General features: G+C 38.7%; 1 protein-coding gene across 6 annotated transcripts in view; it reads left to right on the top strand.

Moving 5' to 3' along the window:
• Nucleotides 1-216: 216 nt before the first annotated feature.
• Nucleotides 217-20,707, top strand: part of HMGCLL1 (3-hydroxymethyl-3-methylglutaryl-CoA lyase like 1) — a 204,923-nt gene continuing 184,432 nt past the window's right edge. For 3 of the 6 annotated variants that reach the window (XM_038554359.1, XM_038554357.1, XM_038554354.1), the window contains exon 1: nt 220-440. In XM_038554359.1, coding sequence (XP_038410287.1) covers nt 333-440 — 108 coding nt within the window. In that variant the 5' untranslated portion in view covers nt 220-332. Of the gene's footprint in view, nt 441-20,707 lie in introns of all 6 variants that reach the window. The other 3 variants (XM_038554355.1, XM_038554358.1, XM_038554356.1) reach the window with 3 other exon arrangements.

The raw sequence follows: 20,707 nt of genomic DNA, 5'->3' as shown, positions 1-20,707 counted from the left end.
AGAAGCCGGTCAGTGGGGCGTGTGCGGATCGCCCCGCACGCCCGGCGCAGCGAGGGAGAGGCGCCACACCTGGGCGTCCGTGGGCTCCGTTCCGCTTCTCCGCGTTCCGGGCGCCGCAGGTGCTCCCCGCGCTCCCTGCCCGGGCGCGGCCGCCGCCGCCGCCGCAGCCGCCGCCGCCGCCGCCGCCCGCTCCCCACCCTGTCGGCGCCGACGCAGTGCGCGGAGCGGGGCTGGTGCTCGCCGCCTGCGCCCGGAGGGGCGCGCTCCGGACCGGCGCAGCTCGCTCCGCGTCCCTCTCCTCCCGGCTCCCGCCTGCGGTCGCGGGCCGCGCCATGGGGAATGTGCCATCTGCGGTGAAGCACTGCCTCAGCTACCAGCAGCTTCTCCGGGAGCATCTCTGGATCGGGGATTCAGTGGCTGGGGCGCTCGACACTGCGCAGGTACCACCTCGCGGCCCAGGGCGTCCCCATCCTTTTGCGCACAGCCGGCTGCTCTCTCCCGGTTATGTCATCCACCGCACCCCAGGGCCCTCCCTGCAGCACTTCTGTCTGGCTAGGCCTCACCTGGTAAAAGGTTCCCCATCATCTCTGTGCCGTGAACACGTAGACCCGCCTCCATAGCTCAGACCCAGCAGAATCTCTACCTGTGACAGCCTTTTGCAGGACGCCTAGAGGAAACGGGTTCTTCTGCTTTTCTCTTGGAGGGGCTGCATTATACTCCATGCCTAACTGTAGCCATTCCTCCAGGGATAGTGCCTTTATTATCTTTATTTTATCCTCCCTGTACCGTGTGACAAAGAGGACAATGGGTGGCAGGAAAAGGCGTGACGCCAATGTATAAGGCTAGGAAGACATCGTAGGGTGAAATTATCTAGCATATCCTTAATTATTCCTAATGCATTTATGCTTCGACGCACTTGAACAAGCTTGGGGGGAAAGATTGTAAGGAACAGCAATTTCGAACCAAAATTTATTCCCGTGTGATTCCTGAAAGCCCATTTTAAGACAATAGGCAACTTAATTGTCTACGTGTTTGCAGCTTAATGCATCTCAAACCAATGGCAGGTAAATGAAAAAAGAAATTTGCTTTTCCTTTAAAAGAGCTCAGAATTAAAAATTTCGCCAAATAGGAACAGTGGTTATTGTTATGTGAACATTAAAGCATGGAAAAAGGAAGGGGCAGTCTAGGGGTTGGACTCTTTTTATTTTTGCTGGATGCAAAATGTTTATCCGTGATTCGTCTCGTGAGCAGAATAATGACTTGTGTTAGTTATACTATTTCAGTGGGTGAACATAATTTGACTACGTGGCTTTAAGTCAACTATTTTAATACTAGGTATCCTTTTTCCTGTAGTTTTACATTTAGTGTATTCTCAGTTTATGAACGTGTGAAATTGTGATCTTTGTTCTGCAAATCAGAATTCAGCATTTGTGGATTCTTTCAAAACCAGTCAGAAGATACACTGCAGGACGCGTGGGTGGCTCAGTGGTTTGAGCCTCTCCTTTTGGCTCAGGGCGTGATCCTGGGTCCTGGGATGGAGTTCCTCATGGGGCTCCCCACAGGGAGCCTGCTTCTCCCTGTGCCTGTGTCTCTGCCTCTTTATCTCTATGGCTCTCATGAGTAAATAAATAAAATCTTAAAAATACATTGTTTCTCATTACTTAAAAGATAGCCATGGTCATCTGGCTCAAAGCCTGTTGCTGAGAACGCATGAGAGGGAAAGTTCTTCTCATATGTTCACATGTCTATTTAATTTTTCTACATTCTAATTTGACTTTTTGCTCTTACAACTTTTTTTTTTCATAGTTTGTTATAGAATCAGGAATCCTCTTTTTATTCCCTAACTCTGAGACTCCATGATGTTGCTGTATTAACATTGTTTTTCTCTCTCTCATATTCTGATTTTTGGACTGTGAGGGCATTGATGGAAGCTAGGCTGCTATGTGAGGATGTCTGCCCTGTTAAGATGTGGAAGCAAAGTAATAAAAAATGACTAGGAGTGTGAGAAATAGCTATTCCTTCACTAAATATTGCCATTTTATCCCCTGACTTCTTTGCCTGGGAAACTCTTACTCATTTTTCAAACACGGCTTAAATGTCACTTCTTTTTACCAACTCTGCCCTACCCAGAGTTAATGCCCACATTTCTGTGCTTCCATGGCATTTTATGCATAATTCTGTCTCAGTCCCAATCTTGTTGAATGGTAATTTTTTATATCTTGTCTTATTTGAACTCTGTATCATTGACTTCTGACATTGACTCATTGAAATTGGTCTTCCTTGGCTTCCATTAAACAACACCTGTAACTGCTTTAAGCCGTACCTCTCTGGCTCCTTGGTCTGGAACCAGACTGACTCAGTGGCCTATCCCTGTCTGGTTAATGACCAGGTTCCTTGTGACTTCCTATCCACACTCAGGGTTTCAGTTGCTATTTATATATATGCGTTCTCTGGGTTTATATTCCTATCTCCCTCTTAGGCTCCAGTTTTATCATTCAGCTGCTCACTGGACATTATCACTTTGGATATTTCAAAAGCAATTCAAACTCAACATTTTCAAAATTGGATTCGCTTTCTCCTTCCTTCAACTCCACACCTTCTCCAGTATTTCTTGTCAGAGGAATACCATCACAATCTGTCCAGTTCTATATGCCACAAGGCAGGAGCTCCTCAGGAGGCAGCAGCTCTTCATTTCCTATTTTCATTTAATTTCATCCAAAGTGTCACTAAGTTCTGCAATTTTACCTCTTGAATTTCTCTCAAATCCATCAATTTCTCCAACTTTATTGCTACTGCCAATTTTAAAATGGTACTGTCTCTTGTGGACTACTAAACAATTGGAGTCCTTCAACCCAGGGTTATATAATTAGTTGGGAGATAGTCTGTATTTTGAATGGATCCCTGCCGTGTTCCCCCTCTCCCCCTCACTTTACAGCTTTGTACTCATTTCCATTACTTTCAGGAATGAATACCAAAGGTTTCAATGTGTCTCTGAAGCTTCAAAGGGTGTATTTACTGCATTTCTCTGCAACATCAACTTAAGATATTTTCTTATTCTTGCTTGCCACAGTGGCCCTCTTTGAATTCTTTGTAATGTTTCTTCTTTCTCTTTGTTTTCCCCTCTGCTGGGAAGATTATTTTTTAACGAATTAACTTCTGTTCACCCTGTGGATCTCAACACAAATGTTACTTTCTCATAAAAATCTTTCCTAGACTCTTAAGGCAAGCAACTCCTGTTTCCTAAATGGCTCAATGAACAATTCATTATATATAATATGAATTATATATTTATATTTGTGATTATCTGTTGTGTAGTTCTCTACCAGAATCTAAGCATCATAAAAGTAAGGGAGAGATCTACCATTCTTAGCAACTAACAGAATGTCTGGTTAGTTTTTCATGGCCAGTAAATACTTTCTGAATGAACGAATTAACTACTGTTTATCTGCTGTTTATGGGACCATGAAATTCTTTGAAGCATTTGCCAAATTAGTGATTGGTACATTGTGGTACAATAATAAATAGTAGTTAAATGAATCCTAATGTGATGAGAATGAATACTTGAGATCAATACAGTTTGGTCTTAGTGATAGAAGATGGATATTGTCAACTCTCTTACCTTTTCATCTCACAGGAGCTAGTCAGGCTTTGATGGGAAGAAGAGCTAAAAATAGTTTTTTTTTGGGGGGGGGTGATGAGATAGCATGGTGCTTAACCAATTACTGTAAAATCTGGCAGAAAGAATCATGAGAAGGACCCCTGGGATTTGAAACAATTTGGTAACCATTGGGGAAGATACAATATTACATTTTGAAAGAATCCTGTGCGAGATAATGGAAGATTGGAAACTTAGATCTTTTTCTGCTACCACTTCATTGTGTGAGTTTGTGTAGGCAATATCCTGGCTATATCTTAAAATTTTAGTCTACAGGTGAGGTAATAATGTATCCCTGATAAATGATTAGGTTGAAAAATAAATATGGGCATGTGTATATGTAAATATTCATGTATTTGAAGTTTAACAATTTATTATCCAATACACAATGGATCAGTGTGAATACAAGCTGTACAGTACTACAGCTCCACTGATTAAATTCTTTAAGTCTCTAATTTTTTGCTAATAACACTGATTTTGCAGAAGATTTCATTTTTTTTTTTTTTTTGCAGGAGGTTAAAATTGATGATCATCCTATAGTTCAAGCTATCTTTTAAGCCTATTGTATTTTCCATTTGTCTCTTCTAATGCATATGAAGAAGCTGGTTTAATTGGTATGTTTAAGATTTTGATTAAATGTAAGGTAACTAGTAAAGCAATCTCTTTTTTTTTTTTTTTTTTTTTAAGCAATCTCTTTTTGATTTCCAAGTGCTGTTTAGGCAATAGCTAATTTTTTTTTCATATATTAATACCCTGTTGTGACAATAAAATTCTCCAGGGTCTAAATTCTAAATCAAATAATATTTTAAATGCAGTGATGTATAAAAGCAAAATTATAAATGGACATTAAAATTATAGTACACTATATCCTGTCCTTTAAGTTATATTTGCCCTCAGAAAAAATACGATTCAAAAAAAGTATTGATGTTAAAAGTTCTCAGGAATCTAACCTAAATATATTTCTGCATAAATTTAATAAGAGGATAATGTGACTATATACTTTTTAGTTTACAGTTATGCAGTTGTTAGTACATTTACTAAATAGGATGACTGGGGAGGAATTTTTAGAAAAGAACCAAGGTACCATCTCACTTTTTTTTTTTTTTTTAATTTGTCTCAAGTGTACTTTTTTCTCTATTATTCTCCTCCACTTTTACTCCTTTTATGGCATATTTTTATTATTCACTTCTCCCCTGCCATAGCTTGTTAATTATATACCATTTTTACTGCACTCTTGGTTGTTATCTCTAAGATGTCAACATATGACCTGGACTTATTAAAATATGTAAATTGGTACTTTTGCAACTTATTAAACATACAAATATAGTATTTAAGCCTCATTACTGACTTCTACTTTTTATATTGTATATGTTAATTTTGTTATATTTGTAATATGTATGTATACAGTTAATATACTTTTTATGTTTAGAATATATTTCTTTGCTCTTCATTCCTTTATCTCCATTTTTCCATCTGAAATTCTTGTCCTTCAGCTAGTAGTTCTTTTACTATATTCTTTAGGGAAAATCTGATGATTTTTCAGTTTTGTTTGAAATTACATTGATTTTGATACATATATACATATAATAAGCATAAATATAAGTTAATATTGACCATAGATATACATTCCATATAAGGAATTAAAATGCATGACAACAGCACAAAATATAGATTTCTCAATAGATACAATGGAAGCAAGAGACAATGAAGCATTGGTCTTATTTTTGCCTCTTTAATGGTAATGAGTCTTCTCTTTGTCTTTGGTTTCCAGGAGTATGACTATGATGTATCTAGATTTAACTGTCTTTGCATTTGCCAATAGTTTGTAGCATTTTTCGGATCTATGGCTTGATGCTTTATTGGTTTTCATAGGTTTTGGAAAAATTTCAACCATTTCTCCATAAGTATTGCTTCTTTCTCTCTTAATCTCTCCATTTGAATTTATAATTTGAAAAATCTTAGAACTTTTCCTATGCTCCATCTATTTCTTACACTCATTTTTGTGTTTTTCATATTTTTTCTCCATCAGTCTGAATATTTTCTTCTCACTTGTATTCCATTTCACTAATTCTCTCTTCAGTTGTAATTTGCTGTTAATCTAATTTATTGTGTTTCATTTTATATTTTTGAGTTAATGCATTTCTTTTTTTTTTTTTTAATTTATTTTTTATTGGTGTTCAATTTACTAACATACAGAATAACACCCAGTGCCCGTCACCCATTCACTCCCACCCCCCGCCCTCCTCCCCTTCTACCACCCCTAGTTCGTTTCCCAGAGTTAGCAGTCTTTACGTTCTGTCTCCCTTTCTGATATTTCCCACACATTTCTTCTCCCTTCCCTTATATTCCCTTTCACTATTATTTATATTCCCCAAATGAATGAGAACATATAATGTTTGTCCTTCTCCGACTGACTTACTTCACTCAGCATAATACCCTCCAGTTCCATCCACGTTGAAGCAAATGGTGGGTATTTGTCATTTCTAATAGCTGAGTAATATTCCATTGTATACATAAACCACATCTTCTTTATCCATTCATCTTTCGTTGGACACCGAGGCTCCTTCCACAGTTTGGCTATCGTGGCCATTGCTGCTATAAACATCGGGGTGCAGGTGTCCCGGCGTTTTACTGCATTTGTATCTTTGGGGTAAATCCCCAACAGTGCAATTGCTGGGTCGTAGGGCAGGTCTATTTTTAAGTCTTTGAGGAACCTCCACACAGTTTTCCAGAGTGGCTGCACCAGTTCACATTCCCACCAACAGTGTAAGAGGGTTCCCTTTTCTCCGCATCCTCTCCAACATTTGTTGTTTCCTGCCTTCTTAATTTTCCCCATTCTCACTGGTGTGAGGTGGTATCTCACTGTAGTTTTCATTTGTATTTCCCTGATGGCAAGTGATGCAGAACATTTTCTCATATGCATGTTGGCCATGTCTATGTCTTCCTCTGTGAGATTTCTGTTCATGTCTTTTGCCCATTTCATGATTGGATTGTTTGTTTCTTTGGTGTTGAGTTTAATAAGTTCTTTATAGATCTTGGAAACTAGCCCTTTATCTGATACGTCATTTGCAAATATCTTCTCCCATTCTGTAGGTTGTCTTTGAGTTTTGTTGACTGTATCCTTTGCTGTGCAAAAGCTTCTTATCTTGATGAAGTCCCAATAGTTCATTTTTGCTTTTGTTTCTTTTGCCTTCGTGGATGTATCTTGCAAGAAGTTACTATGGCCGAGTTCAAAAAGGGTGTTGCCTGTGTTCTTCTCTAGGATTTTGATGGAATCTTGTCTCACATTTAGATCTTTCATCCATTTTGAGCTTATCTTGGTGTATGGTGAAAGAGAGTGATCTAGTTTCATTCTTCTGCATGTGGATGTCCAATTTTCCCAGCACCATTTATTGAAGAGACTGTCTTTCTTCCAATGGATAGTCTTTCCTCCTTTATCGAATATTAGTTGCCCATAAAGTTCAGGGTCCACTTCTGGATTCTCTATTCTGTTCCACTGATCTATGTGTCTGTTTTTGTGCCAGTACCACACTGTCTTGATGACCACAGCTTTGTAGTACAACCTGAAATCTGGCATTGTGATGCCCCCAGATATGGTTTTCTTTTTTAAAATTCCCCCGGCTATTCGGGGTCTTTTCTGATTCCACACAAATCTTAAAATAATTTGTTCTAACTCTCTGAAGAAAGTCCATGGTATTTTGATAGGGATTGCATTAAACGTGTATATTGCCCTGGGTAACATTGACATTTTCACAATATTAATTCTGCCAATCCATGAGCATGGAATATTTTTCCATCTCTTTGTGTCTTCCTCAATTTCTTTCAGAAGTGTTCTATAGTTTTGAGGGTATAGATCCTTTACATCTTTGGTTAGGTTTATTCCTAGGTATCTTATGCTTTTGGGTGCGATTGTAAATGGGATTGACTCCTTAATTTCTCTTTCTTCAGTCTCATTGTTAGTGTATAGAAATGCCACTGACTTCTGGGCATTGATTTTGTATCCTGCCACACTACCGAATTGCTGTATGAGTTCTAGCAATCTTGGGGTGGAGACTTTTGGGTTTTCTATGTAGAGTATCATGTCATCGGCGAAGAGGGAGAGTTTGACTTCTTCTTTGCCAATTTGAATGCCTTTAATGTCTTTTTGTTGTCTGATTGCTGAGGCTAGATCTTCCAGTACTATGTTGAACAGCAGTGGTGAGAGTGGACATCCCTGTCTTGTTCCTGATCTTAGGGGAAAGGCTCCTAGTGCTTCCCCATTGAGAATGATATTTGCTGTGGGCTTTTCATAGATGGCTTTTAAGATGTCGAGGAATGTTCCCTCTATCCCTACACTCTGAAGAGTTTTGATCAGGAATGGATGCTGTATTTTGTCAAATGCTTTCTCTGCATCCAATGAGAGGATCATATGGTTCTTGGTTTTTCTCTTGCTGATATGATGAATCAGATTGATTGTTTTACGGGTGTTGAACCAGCCTTGTGTCCCAGGGATAAATCCTACTTGGTCATGGTGAATAATTTTCTTAATGTACTGTTGGATCCTATTGGCCAGTATCTTGTTGAGAATTTTTGCATCCGTGTTCATCAGGGATATTGGTCTGTAATTCTCCTTTTTGGTGGGGTCTTTGTCTGGCTTTGGAATTAAGGTGATGCTGGCTTCATAGAACGAATTTGGAAGTACTCCATCTCTTTCTATCTTTCCAAACAGCTTTAGGAGAATAGGTATGATTTCTTCTTTAAACGTTTGATAAAATTCCCCTGGGAAGCCTATCTGGCCCTGGACTCTTGTGTCTTGGGAGGTTTTTGATGACTGCTTCAATTTCCTCCCTGGTTATTGGCCTGTTCAGGTTTTCTATTTCTTCCTGTTCCAGTTTTGGTAGTTTGTGGCTTTCCAGGAATGAGTCCATTTCTTCTAGATTGCCTAATTTATTGGCGTATAGCTGTTCATAATATGTTTTTAAAATCGTTTGTATTTCCTTGGTGTTGGTAGTGATCTCTCCTTTCTCATTCATGATTTTATTAATTTGAGTCTTCTCTCTCTTCTTTTTAATAAGGCTGGCTAATGGTTTATCTATCTTATTAATTCTTTCAAAGAACCAACTCCTGGTTCTGTTGATCTGTTCCACAGTTCTTCTGGTCTCGATTTCGTTGAGTTCTGCTCGAATCTTTATTAACTCCCTTCTTCTCTTGGGTGTAGGATCTATTTGCTGTTTTTTCTCTAGCTCCTTTATGTGTAAGGTTAGCTTTTGTATTTGAGTTCTTTCCAGTTTTTGAATGGATGCTTGTATTGCGATGTATTTTCCCCTTAGGACTGCTTTTGCTGCATCCCAAAGATTTTGAACGGTTGTATCTTCATTCTCATTAGTTTCCATGAATCTTTTTAATTCTTCCTTAATTTCCTGGTTGACCCTTTTATCTTTTAGCAGGATGGTCCTTAACCTCCACGTGTTTGAGGTCCTTCCAAACTTCTTGTTGTGATTTAGTTCTAATTTCAAGGCATTATGGTCCGAGAATATGCAGGGGACAATCCCAATCTTTTGGTATCGATTCAGACCCGATTTGTGTCCCAATATGTGGTCTATTCTGGAGAAAGTTCCATGTGCGCTTGAGAAGAATGTGTATTCAGTTGAGTTTGGATGTAAAGTTCTGTAGATATCTGTGAAATCCATCTGGTCCAGTGTATCATTTAAAGCTCTCGTTTCTTTGGAGATGTTGTGCTTAGAAGACCTATCGAGTATAGAAAGAGCTAGATTGAAGTCACCAAGTATAAGTGTATTATTATCTAAGTATTTCTTCACTTTGGTTAATAATTGATTTATATATTTGGCAGCTCCCACATTCGGAGCATATATATTGAGGATTGTTAAGTCCTCTTGTTGAATAGATCCTTTAAGTATGATATAGGTGTCCCTCTTCATCTCTCACTACAGTCTTTGGGGTAAATTTTAGTTTATCTGATATAAGGATGGCTACCCCTGCTTTCTTTTGAGGACCATTCGAATGGTAAATGGTTCTCCAACCTTTTATTTTCAGGCTGTAGGTGTCCTTCTGTCTAAAATGAGTCTCTTGTAGACAGCAAATAGATGGGTCCTGCTTTTTTATCCAGTCTGAAACCCTGCGCCTTTTGATGGGGTCATTAAGCCCAGTTCACATTCAGAGTTACTATTGAGAGATATGAGTTTAGTGTCATCATGATATCTATTCAGTCTTTGTTTTTGTGGACTGTTCCACTGAACTTCTTCTTAAAGGGGAATTTTAAGAGTCCCCCTTAAAATTTCTTGCAGAGCTGGTTTGGAGGTCACATATTCTTTTAGTTGCTGCCTGTCTTGGAAGCTCTTTATCTCTCCTTCCATTTTGAATGAGAGCCTTGCTGGATAAAGTATTCTTGGTTGCATGTTCTTCTCATTTAGGACCCTGAATACATCCTGCCAGCCCTTTCTGGCCTGCCAGGTCTCTGTGGAGAGGTCTGCTGTTACCCTAATACTCCTCCCCATAAAAGTCAGGGATTTCTTGTCTCTTGCTGCTTTAAGGATCTTCTCCTTATCTTTGGAATTTGCAAGCTTCACAATTAAATGTCGAGGTGTTGAACGGTTTTTATTGATTTTAGGGGGGGATCTCTCTATTTCCTGGATCTGAATGCCTGTTTCCCTTCCCAGATTAGGAAAGTTTTCAGCTAGAATTTGTTCAAATACATATTCTGGCCCTCTTGCCCTTTCGGCGCCCTCGGGAACCCCAATTAAACGTAGGTTTTTCTTCCTCAGGCTGTCGTTTATTTCCCTTAATCTATCTTCATGGTCTTTTAATTGTTTGTCTCTTTTTTCCTCAGTTTCCCTCTTTGCTATCAACTTGTCTTCTATGTCACTCACTCGTTCTTCCACCTCGTTAACCCTCGTCGTTAGGACTTCTAGTTTGGATTGCATCTCATTCAATTGATTTTTAATTTCTGCCTGATTAGCTCTAAATTCTGCAGTCATGAAGTCTCTTGAGTCCTTTATACTTTTTTCTAGAGCCACCAGTAGCTGTATAATAGTGCTTCTGAATTGGCTTTCTGACATTGAATTGTAATCCAGATTTTGTAACTCTGTGGGAGAGAGGACTGTTTCTGATTCTTTCTTTTGAGGTGAGGTTTTCCTTCTAGTCATTTTGCTCAGTGCAGAGTGGCCAAAAGCAAGTTGTATTGGGAAAAAGAGAAAAAGAGAGGAGAGAACGAAGGAAAGAAAAGAGAAAGAGAAAAAAAAGGGAAGAGAAAAAAAAAAACGAAAGAAAAAAAAAAGAAGAAAAAGAGAAAGAAAAAGAAATGAGAAAAAAAGGGGGGGTGGGGGAGGAAACAAATCAAAAAGCAAAACAAAACAAAACAAAACAAAAAACAAAACAACAACAACAACAACAACAACAAAAAGAACCACAGGGGAGTATCTTCTGATTCTGTGTTAAGTCCCTTGGCTTCTCCTGGAAGTTGTCCGTCTAGCTGGTCTTCTGGGGAGGGGCCTGTTGTGCTGATTTTCAGGTGTTAGCAGTTGGGGGAGCTGCTGTGCCCCTTGCCTGGTGCAGGGCTCAGTGGGGGTTGTTTGCCCCGTGAGGCCGCAGGAGGAACAGCCCCAGTGGCGGGGCAGCTCTGGAAACCTGGATTCAGCTCCGGCAGGAACTCCGTCTGCAGGGCCTGGAGGCTCCGGGCGGGGCCGCTGATCTGCTCAGCTGGGGCAGGAGCGTCCTTGCTGTCCTGGGCCCTCCCGGTCTCTGCCTGTCCCGGGGGAGGCGGGATCCTGGGCTGTGTCCCGGCGCCCTGTGCTCCGGAGCCTGCGCTGGTGGATTCGCGCTCCCGGGCCGCGCAACCCCCTCCGCGGAGCCGCCGCCCGAGCCCCTCCGAGCTGCTCCTGGAACCGCGCAGGCCCCTCTGCACGGAGCCTCTTCCTCTGCCCGAGCCCGGCCCAGCTGCTCCCGGGGCCGCGCAGCCCCCTCCGCGCAGCCCCCTCCGCGGAGCCGCCGCCCGAGCCCCCGGAGCTGCTCCGGGTCCCGCCGTGCGCGCTGCAGCCCTTAGGGAGCTCGGCGCACTCTCCTGGGCGCGCAGTTGCTTTTACTGTCCCTGGGAGCCCGAGGGCATCCTCGCCCTCCTGGTTCCTGCTCCACCTCCCCGCGAGCCCCTTTCCGCCGGGAAGGTCGGTGCAGCTCCTGCTCCTCCGGGACGGGGCTCTCCTGTCCTGGGGACACTCGCCCCGGCCTCAGCCCGGCTCCTCGCGGGCCCCTCCCCCTTGGAGGCCTTTGTTCCTTTATTTCTTTTTCCCCGTCTTCCTACCTTGATAGAAGCGCGAACTCTTCTCACTGTTGCATTCCAGCTGGTCTCTCTTTAAATCTCAGGCCGAATTCATAGATTTTCAGGATAATTTGAAGGTTTTCTAGGTAGTTTGGTGGAGACAGGTGATTTGGAGACCCTACTCTTCCGCCGTCTTGCTCCTCCGGAAGTGAGTTAATGCATTTCTATGTAATTTTTAAAGCCATTTTTTTGTTCTTTGCCATGATTTTTCATCTTGTCATGAATTCTTGAATATTAGAATTATTTTAAGTTCCATGTCTGATAACTCCAATGTTTGTATCTCTAGTTGGTCTGATTTATATATTTTTTGTCTTGGAATGCTTATTGATTTTTGAATGTCTGTTCAACACCTGAAATGAAAACTATAGACATAATTTGAAAGTCCTCAAAATAGCCTTCTCCATAAAGGATTCTTTTCCCCCCTATTTACTCATTTCCCCTTGTTTGCCCCTCTGCCTACTTCTGGCAACAAACAATCTGTTCTCTGTATCTATGAGTAGTTTTTTTTATCCCATGTATAAATGATACTTTACTGTATTTGTCTTTCTCTGCCTGGCTTATTTCACTTAGGATAATGCCCTCAATATCTATACATCTTGTCACAAGTTGCAGGATTTTTTTTTTTTTATGGCTGAAAAATAAGCCTGTGTATATATACTACATCTTATTATTCATCTATTGATGGACACTTAAGTTGGCTATTGTAAATGATGCTGCAGTGAACATGGAGCTGCAGGTACCTTTTCAATATAGTGATTCCCTTTCCTTTGGATACTTAGAGGTAGAATTGCTGGATCTATTTTTAATTTTTAGAGGACCCTTCATACTGTTCCAAGGGGCTGCACCAATTTACATTCCCACCAATAGTACAGGTGTGTTATCGACCCCCCACACCATCCTTTTTAACACTTCTTAGATTTTTGAAAGTAAACATTCTAACAGGTATGAAATGCAGAAAGGGTTATCTTTAGCTTTTAGCAAGTATAAGCATATCTTACCTTAAGCCAATCAGATATTTAGCTGATTTGAGTCAGGGTCTACTTTATTTGTAAGGATTTGTCTTTTTTCTTCATCCTTACTTCTATTTTGTCACTATTCAGGGGTTCTAACTAAAAAGCCTAGGGTATTTACCAGAGTGTTTCCTCCTAGGTGGGCCTAAAAATCAAAGTATTTTCTCCACAGCCCCTAAGAATTCTAGAAGCTCTGATGATCTTCTCAACTGTTGATGTAGAATTGGCAGATGTTTTAAGAAGTCATGGCAGGGTGGGTCTTACCATTTTGCTTTTCTTATGCATGGCATATTGGCCACTTAAGTACTCACTACCTTGGCCACTCTCTAAGGCTGTCAAACAAAAGTTTTCATTAATGTTTTGTCCAGATTTTCTGGTTGTTCACAGAAATTCACTGAACAAACTAGTTAAAATATTAATTTAGCATATTACAAACATTTTGAGACAGTTACATTCTAGATAATATGCAAACTGTTTAGAGGAACTATTTATTTTCCCAGCTTTACAAGATATAATTAACATATAATGTATAATTTTATGGTATACAGATTTGATACACTTAATTATTGCACAGTGAATACCGTGTTAGCTTTAGCTAACACTTGAATCACATCACAGAATTATGATTTTTTTGTGTGTGGTGAGAATATCTATGATCTACATTTATAGCAAATTTCAAGTATATAATATAGTATTCATCACTTTGCTATACATTAGATTTTTAGAACTTATTTATCTTATAATGGAAAGTTTGCATGGAGTAATAATTTAAAGCTCAAATACAGAATTAAAAGATTGGCTGCTTCATGAGAAAGTGATACTTCATGGAAAAACAGACTATCCCAATGGTTTTCACTATAAATAAAAATTATGAAAGAGAAAAAAATATTTTAAAAATAAGAAAAATTATGTTCAACTTCAAAATCTGGCTTTAGAGAGGCAGTATAACTACTCCTTCCGTGTGACATAGTTCAGTAAAATTTGTTGAATGAAGCAATGATTAAATGCATAGTCCCTTCATAATTGGTCTTTATTGATAGAAGTTTATCTCAGATCTGTTTTTTTTTTTTTTTCGGACATGAAGTTGGTGAACAAATTTTGTTATTGTCATTAACTTTTTCTTTTTAATATTTTACATTGCCTTATTTCATTACTGGTTCATTCTTTCTTTTTTTTGTTGATTTGTAAGCCTTTATAGAAGTCTACATATTTTATCAGTTTATTTGAAAAGGATTTTGTAGGTTTCTTGATCCTCTTGCCTATATGTGTATGTTTGTATCTTTGTGCATTTGTATGACATACTAGCAACTGATTTCTATTTTTTGAAAAAAAAAATTGTATCTCCCTGTTTTCTGAATTTACATTTTAATTTTCTTAATTTGAACATTTAGCTCATATTATTTGTCTTTTTTAAAAAAATAAGTGCTTTAAGACAGTTCACATCCATTTTTCTGTCATTTTATTTTAAATTGTGTCTCTAAAAAGCTAATATGTTTATATGATTGTGTCTATCCTTAATTAGGTGGATTTACCTTTGATTATATGTGATTATGTATAACTATTGATATGTTTATTTTCTGCCATATCTAATAGCCTCACCATTTTATACTTATTTTTGAGGCTATTTGTACTTCTTGGTATTTTTTTATATTTAAATTGATATGCTTGTTTGGAACAAACCATGTATTTCACAGAGTGAACTCATTCATCTTGAAGAAAGTCTGTTTCATTATTATTACACCATGGGTCCTCCACATATTACTAGGTATATTGCCACTCTCAAGACTCTCTTTGTTAACAAAAAATATCTGACAGGTAGGTGGAAGTAGAATTCCAGAGACTTGTAGTACTGATGAAGCCAGAGATTATAGTCATGGGCACAACAAAGTTAGAAAGTTGAAAATATTTGTGGTCAGAATCTTAAACAGTGAGCAGTCACAAGCAATAATAAGCCCTTTGTATAACCATGTGAATTAATGGCTCAGCTAAAGTAAGATTCAGTAAATTTCAGTGGAAGTTGATTATTGGATAGAAGGTTCACCATGACATTAAGTACACTGCAGAGTAATATCAAAATTTCGGGTTAAGAAAACAATGGCAAACTAAGTTCTAATGGCTTTGATGTATAAGGGATATAAGTCCTCAGAAAGGGCTAAAGGACTGTATGGCCAAATCACATGGATCTCAGAGGAGCAAGAATTATTGTACAAATAAAGAGTGACAGTTTTCAGGAAGTAATAGAAACTGCAGATGCCATCTGTACTTCTGGTCATTAAGCAAGGTTATAGAAAACTGAGCAACCTCTACATGAGAGAGTTACCAGTCAGTGCTTTCCATAAGGGTGATCAAGGCTTGATTTAAGGCCAGAAGATGATGGGAATGTTCAGGAAAAGGGTTGTGAATGTCATGGAGCTTGTGACTACAGGTTGAGTTTCCAAATGGAAAAATAAAGAACTTGAATCTTTATATAACTAGAAAGGCAGAGAACTACATGAGGTTCTATAGAGGAAATAGATGGTTGTTGGAATAATATATAGGGAAATGACTAAAGAAAACAGGATTGTGAAGTAAGGTGGGTTACCTAGTGTTTGATCCTCAACAGTCTTGTGATGGATGTGGTTCTCTTTGGGTATCTCTGTATCAGCTAAGTCTTAGATTTACTGCATTTCAAAGCATCCTTCTCTCTCGAGCATGTAGACTCCATATCTTGGAGTCTCCTTTAATTTGAATTGACTTATATGTGCTTTTGAAAAAAGAAAAAAAAGAGAAAGCTTTTTGTCAAGGTTGTTCACATGTTGATTTCCAAAGAGAAATGCCAAAATGTGAATGCAGAGACCAAGAGCAGAAACCCTGATGGTTGTGGCTTGGTCTCTGTACCATTTGGAAGAACGCTCCCATGTACTTCATCCTATGCATACTGCATCTAAGATGCAGACTTTTTATAACTTTTTTCCTATTTTTTAAACCAATTAAGATACATTATTTTGTATGAGTTCTCTATTCAGAGTACTTTTATGGTTCGGTAGCTATCACTGTGGAGAGTTCAATATGTACTAGACACTGCCTAACTGTTTTATGTATAGTAACTCATTTAATCCTCCCAACAACCCAGTTTATAAACTGAATAATGGGGATGCAGAAAGGTAAAATAATTTGTTCATGTTCCACAGATAATGAATAGCAGAGCTCAGAAATAAATTCAGGCAGCTTCTAGTTTCAGAGCCCCCAATTTTTACTAATATATCAGTGTTTCTTCAACTTTTCTGGTGATAAGAATCATTTGAGGTGTTTATTAAATGTACCAGAAATTCTGATTCAGTAGCTCTGAGATGGAGCAAAACTATCACTTTTTTTACATTTTTTTTTTTTTTGCTTTGTTTTTGAAAATCCAGTGCTGAGACTGCCACCCCTCTATCCTGTATCTGCTTTCAGAGGGTCTGCTGTCATATCATGTTTTCTCTAGTCTATCTATCCAGAGCTCCTGGCTGCTGTCCAGGAAAGACTCCTATGAGTTTCAACTTCCCTTCTGTCCTCTTTGAGGTTGAGACTAGAGTTCTGCCTGGAATAGAATTGCATTGGATACAAAAGGAAAAACAACTTGGTTTCCAATAAATTTCCTGTTCCCTTCAATCTCCAATACTTTCTGTCCTTGGATTTCTGTTGGCTCCTGTATTTCTTGCTTTCTCTTATTCCAGCTGGCTTTCACATCCTTCCCTCCCCCACTCTGTGTTCTTGTTTTTTTCATTAGCTGTGAGCTCCTCCAAGTCTTTTGGCCTTCTTTATGCTTATTCACTCTGTGCTGTAACTTTCCCTGACCCTTTCTTCTCTCCTTGCCTATCCCTTTCCAAGTTTAACTTTTATTTTTGTTTTTTATTTTTCCTCATCAACTAAGGGGTTAGACAGAACCATGACTTTATGGGTCACTGTCATGGAACAGATCATAGTAAGAGAGAGAAAGCAGAATCATATATTTGGGGAATATTGTTATTAACAGAAATTCTGATTTGAAAGTGATTGTCCAGTCTGCTTGAAGCCCTAATAATAAAAGCAACATATAGAATCCCAGGGTTCTCCTGCTGGTCTCTCTTGTTGGTTTAAGTGGGAGATGCAAATCGCCTGTTACACAGGTGAACAGAATTTAACCTCTGGAAATATTTTCTTTGGTCAAGACTATACTTAAAAGATAAGTACATAGAAATGCAGGACTTGGACTCTTTTATTGTATACTTAGCTGCCTCTGGCATCCAGATTATCCTCCTGTGCCAGTGGATATTTGATTTTTGTTACTCTTGATGGACAATTATGTGGGGATGCTTTAAAGAAACCGAGGACATTTTTCAACATTGGCATATTTTCAACAATGTATACCCTATTCATAATACTCAGCAGGCAGGAGTTATGTTTAAATTACCAGAAGTTTGCCATCTTCCCCTTTGGATGATCTTCCTTTTCTGAGAGATCAGAATTCATTCCTAAATGAACACTCAGGTGTTGTTTCATTTCTTCTACATCTGACCAATTTGGGGCCAAATTTTATGTTCTGTTCTTCAGAAAATAATTTTGGTTAGCAGATCTTGCTCCTGAAACATTCATTCTAAAATCAGACTTTATATAAAGACTTTTATGTGAAGATAATTGAGAACATTATTCAAGTTTATAGATGTTTATATTTTTAGATTTTCTTCTTTATATGAAGGCCTAGCAATAATGTAAAGGAAGGCCAAGTAGTGGGAAGGCTCTCTGAAAAATACAAAATGTAAACAAAAACTGCTATTTCTACATAGTGATGAAGGGACCAGAGTTGTTCCCAGCAGGATTTTGATAAGAGGAAATGATATTTCCTTCCTTGGTTTAGAGAGAGGAAGGGCTGTGCTCTGGCTCTCTGGTGCTGGCAAGGTGCTAAGGAGCATGGTGGGCAAGAAGGGGAGATAGAACCGCTAGAGCTTCTGTCCCAATGGCACTATTCAGCCATATTTTCATTTTTCATTGTTGTCTCCTGAAAGCTCATTTCTTTATCCTGCTTTTTATTTGAATCCTGCTTTTTACTGCATTCCTTCTTTGTGACTTGGTTAAAAACATAAACCTGTAAATACATTTTAATGCAGTGCTGGGGGAGTCTGTGAGGATGATAATAGTCTTTGTGTTGGATGTAGATTTGAGGTCAAATGGGATTTGGATAGATTTCTGGTCAGAATAAGATGATTGAAGATTTATGGGCAGAATTAATAAAATCATGGAGAGTTATTCATTTAGTTGTGAATATTTCTGTGTCTGAGTATATACATGTCAACCTACATCTGTATCCTCTATTTGGTCTCTTGTCTCTTACATGGAAAAAGAATTTAAAGGCCCTAATCTTAAAAATTGCCTTTTTAGTTTTTTTTTATGTTTGATTTGAAGATGGATGCTTATGTTTTGCAAGTGGTGAATCTCATGAGTATTTTGCTTATCTACCCCTCCCACCCACCCCCACTGCCAGCCCCATTCCCTGTATAGTGCTTGGAAGTTCCATCTTCCGCATTGAAGTAGTTTCCTACCAAATATGTTTGAAAAGATTGAAGTATCTCTATATTTAATACATGATATTTTTAGTGCTAGATTGAGATCTTCTCAGGAGACGAAACTATATTTTATTACCTTTCTGTTATCCAGGAGACCTACATAGTCAGGTCTTTTAAAAATATTTATAGAGCTAAATTGTTTCTATGTGTTAAATACAGCAAGCAGCCACAGTACAAACTTCAGGTACTTTCAGCCAAATTAACGGACTTTATGATTGGCAAAAGCAGTATCAAAAATATTATTTTTGTAAACTAGAGTTAGTTTTAGCTGTACTGTATTATTTTTCATATTGGACTCTAATGTCAATTTTTAAATCCAGGTGCTAATTTTTTTTTTCTTTCCTGGCTATGAAGGTAGAATCTAGCTTTTCAGTCACTTCCCATATCTCTGTTTTTACTGAGTTAATTCACACGGTGTACAATATGCATCTTCTCAGGACTCTGTTTTATGGAAGAAGTAGTAGAAACATTGACGGGTATAATAATAATACCCTCAGGGTGAAGCAGCTTCTCTATTGCAGTGTCTAAGCCATGGTCTCTGGTTTTGGATTCAGTGTTTGGGCTGAATATCCCACTGATAGTAAGCGCATCAAATGTCACCTTATGCTCGTTAACTTTCCAAGTCACGCTTCCTTGGATTTGTGAAGTAGGGAAATGCAGATGTCAGGAAACTTCGACTACATAAAAACGCCTTCAATATAAGTTTCACTCTATGAAATCAGCATTTCATAAAGTCTTTTTGGTGAACTTTATTAACAAGCAATGGGATCTAGGAAGCTTGGCAAACAAGGAGGCAGGAAACCCCAAAGAGAACATGTCTGTCAGACGTCTTTCCTTCTGGGGCTTGCTTCCAAATGTTTTTGGATCTTGAAGGAAGTGGAGTGGCTCTCTGCCACCACTCTCATACATCTGTAACCCACTGAGTGTACAGAGTCTGGCATTCACTTTTTAAATTCTTTCCTCAATCTGTATTTATTTCACTGTGAAATAGAAGCTGATCACATAGGTTGATGTTGAAGTCAAAATATGAATCTTATTTTACTTAGGCACAATTTCTACTTTCTGAGAATTTTGATTTAAGGACTGAGAATTCTCAGATTTTTAAAAATGCTGTGGCACCATTCAAATCTTGCATTTTATAGAAATCTGTGGACCTGGTCAAATATAAAAGTTGAGGGCAATTTGGAGTTCTGTTTTCCTAGGTTTTAGGGCTGTGTTTAAAAGACCTGTGGAGTAACAGATGTAGTTATTCAGAGTTTGACTCATGAATGTCTGCTATCACTTAGTCCCCATTCCCTTATGACATGATTTTAATATTTAATATAATTCTGCTAAATGTATGCTCTAGAAAATATTGAAAGAAAGAACGAGCTAAGGGAGATGGAGCATAAGCCTCTGTAAATACTCATCTCTAGAGAGGTAGATCTCTTAAATATCTATTTGCCTTTAAAGAATGTACACAGATACTGACCTTTTGATGAGAAAGGAATAGTGATAACTTGTTAAATAGAATGTATATAATTTGTCTTAATCAAAAATTATTATTTAGGGGCAATAGTATTATTTTAGCCTTCCTGCTCTCAATTTGCAACTGATTTACCAAATAGGACAAATGAGAGAATAGAAGAGATACAAAATGCTACATCAACTGTTAATAGAGTATTATTAACAAGAACTTGAGAATTAACAAAGCACTGATTTTTTTTTTTAATATTTATTTGACACAGAGAAAGAGCACAAGCAATGGGAGCGGAAGAGGGAGCAGGCTCAGCAGGGAGCCTGACATGGGGCTCCATCCCAGGATCCCCTGGATCATGACCTGAGCTGAAGGCAGATGCTTAACCAACTGAGCCACCCAAGTACCCCTCACACAGCATCAGTATCAGCAGCCACTCTTTGCCAGATGGCCAACTTATTCCAGTGACTTTGCTAAGGGCATTATTTAACTTCTGAACTCTTAGATTTGTGTGAAAAAGATCCCATTATGTTCACTTTTAATAGGAGTTGAGGGAGGCTCAGAGTTAATAAAAATCTCTGCAGGCCACATAACTAGGAGAGACAATGGACTTGAATCCATATAGGTCCCAAAGCCAATATTTCTCATGCTATATCCTGTCAGTCTATTGACCAGTACAAACTTCAATTATAAGAAAATTGTTTGTACTCATTT

The sequence above is a fragment of the Canis lupus genome, chromosome 12, assembly GCF_011100685.1.
Source record: "Canis lupus familiaris isolate Mischka breed German Shepherd chromosome 12, alternate assembly UU_Cfam_GSD_1.0, whole genome shotgun sequence".
Classification (NCBI taxonomy): Eukaryota; Metazoa; Chordata; class Mammalia; order Carnivora; family Canidae; genus Canis; species Canis lupus.
This window is presented reverse-complemented; position numbering and strand designations above follow the sequence as displayed.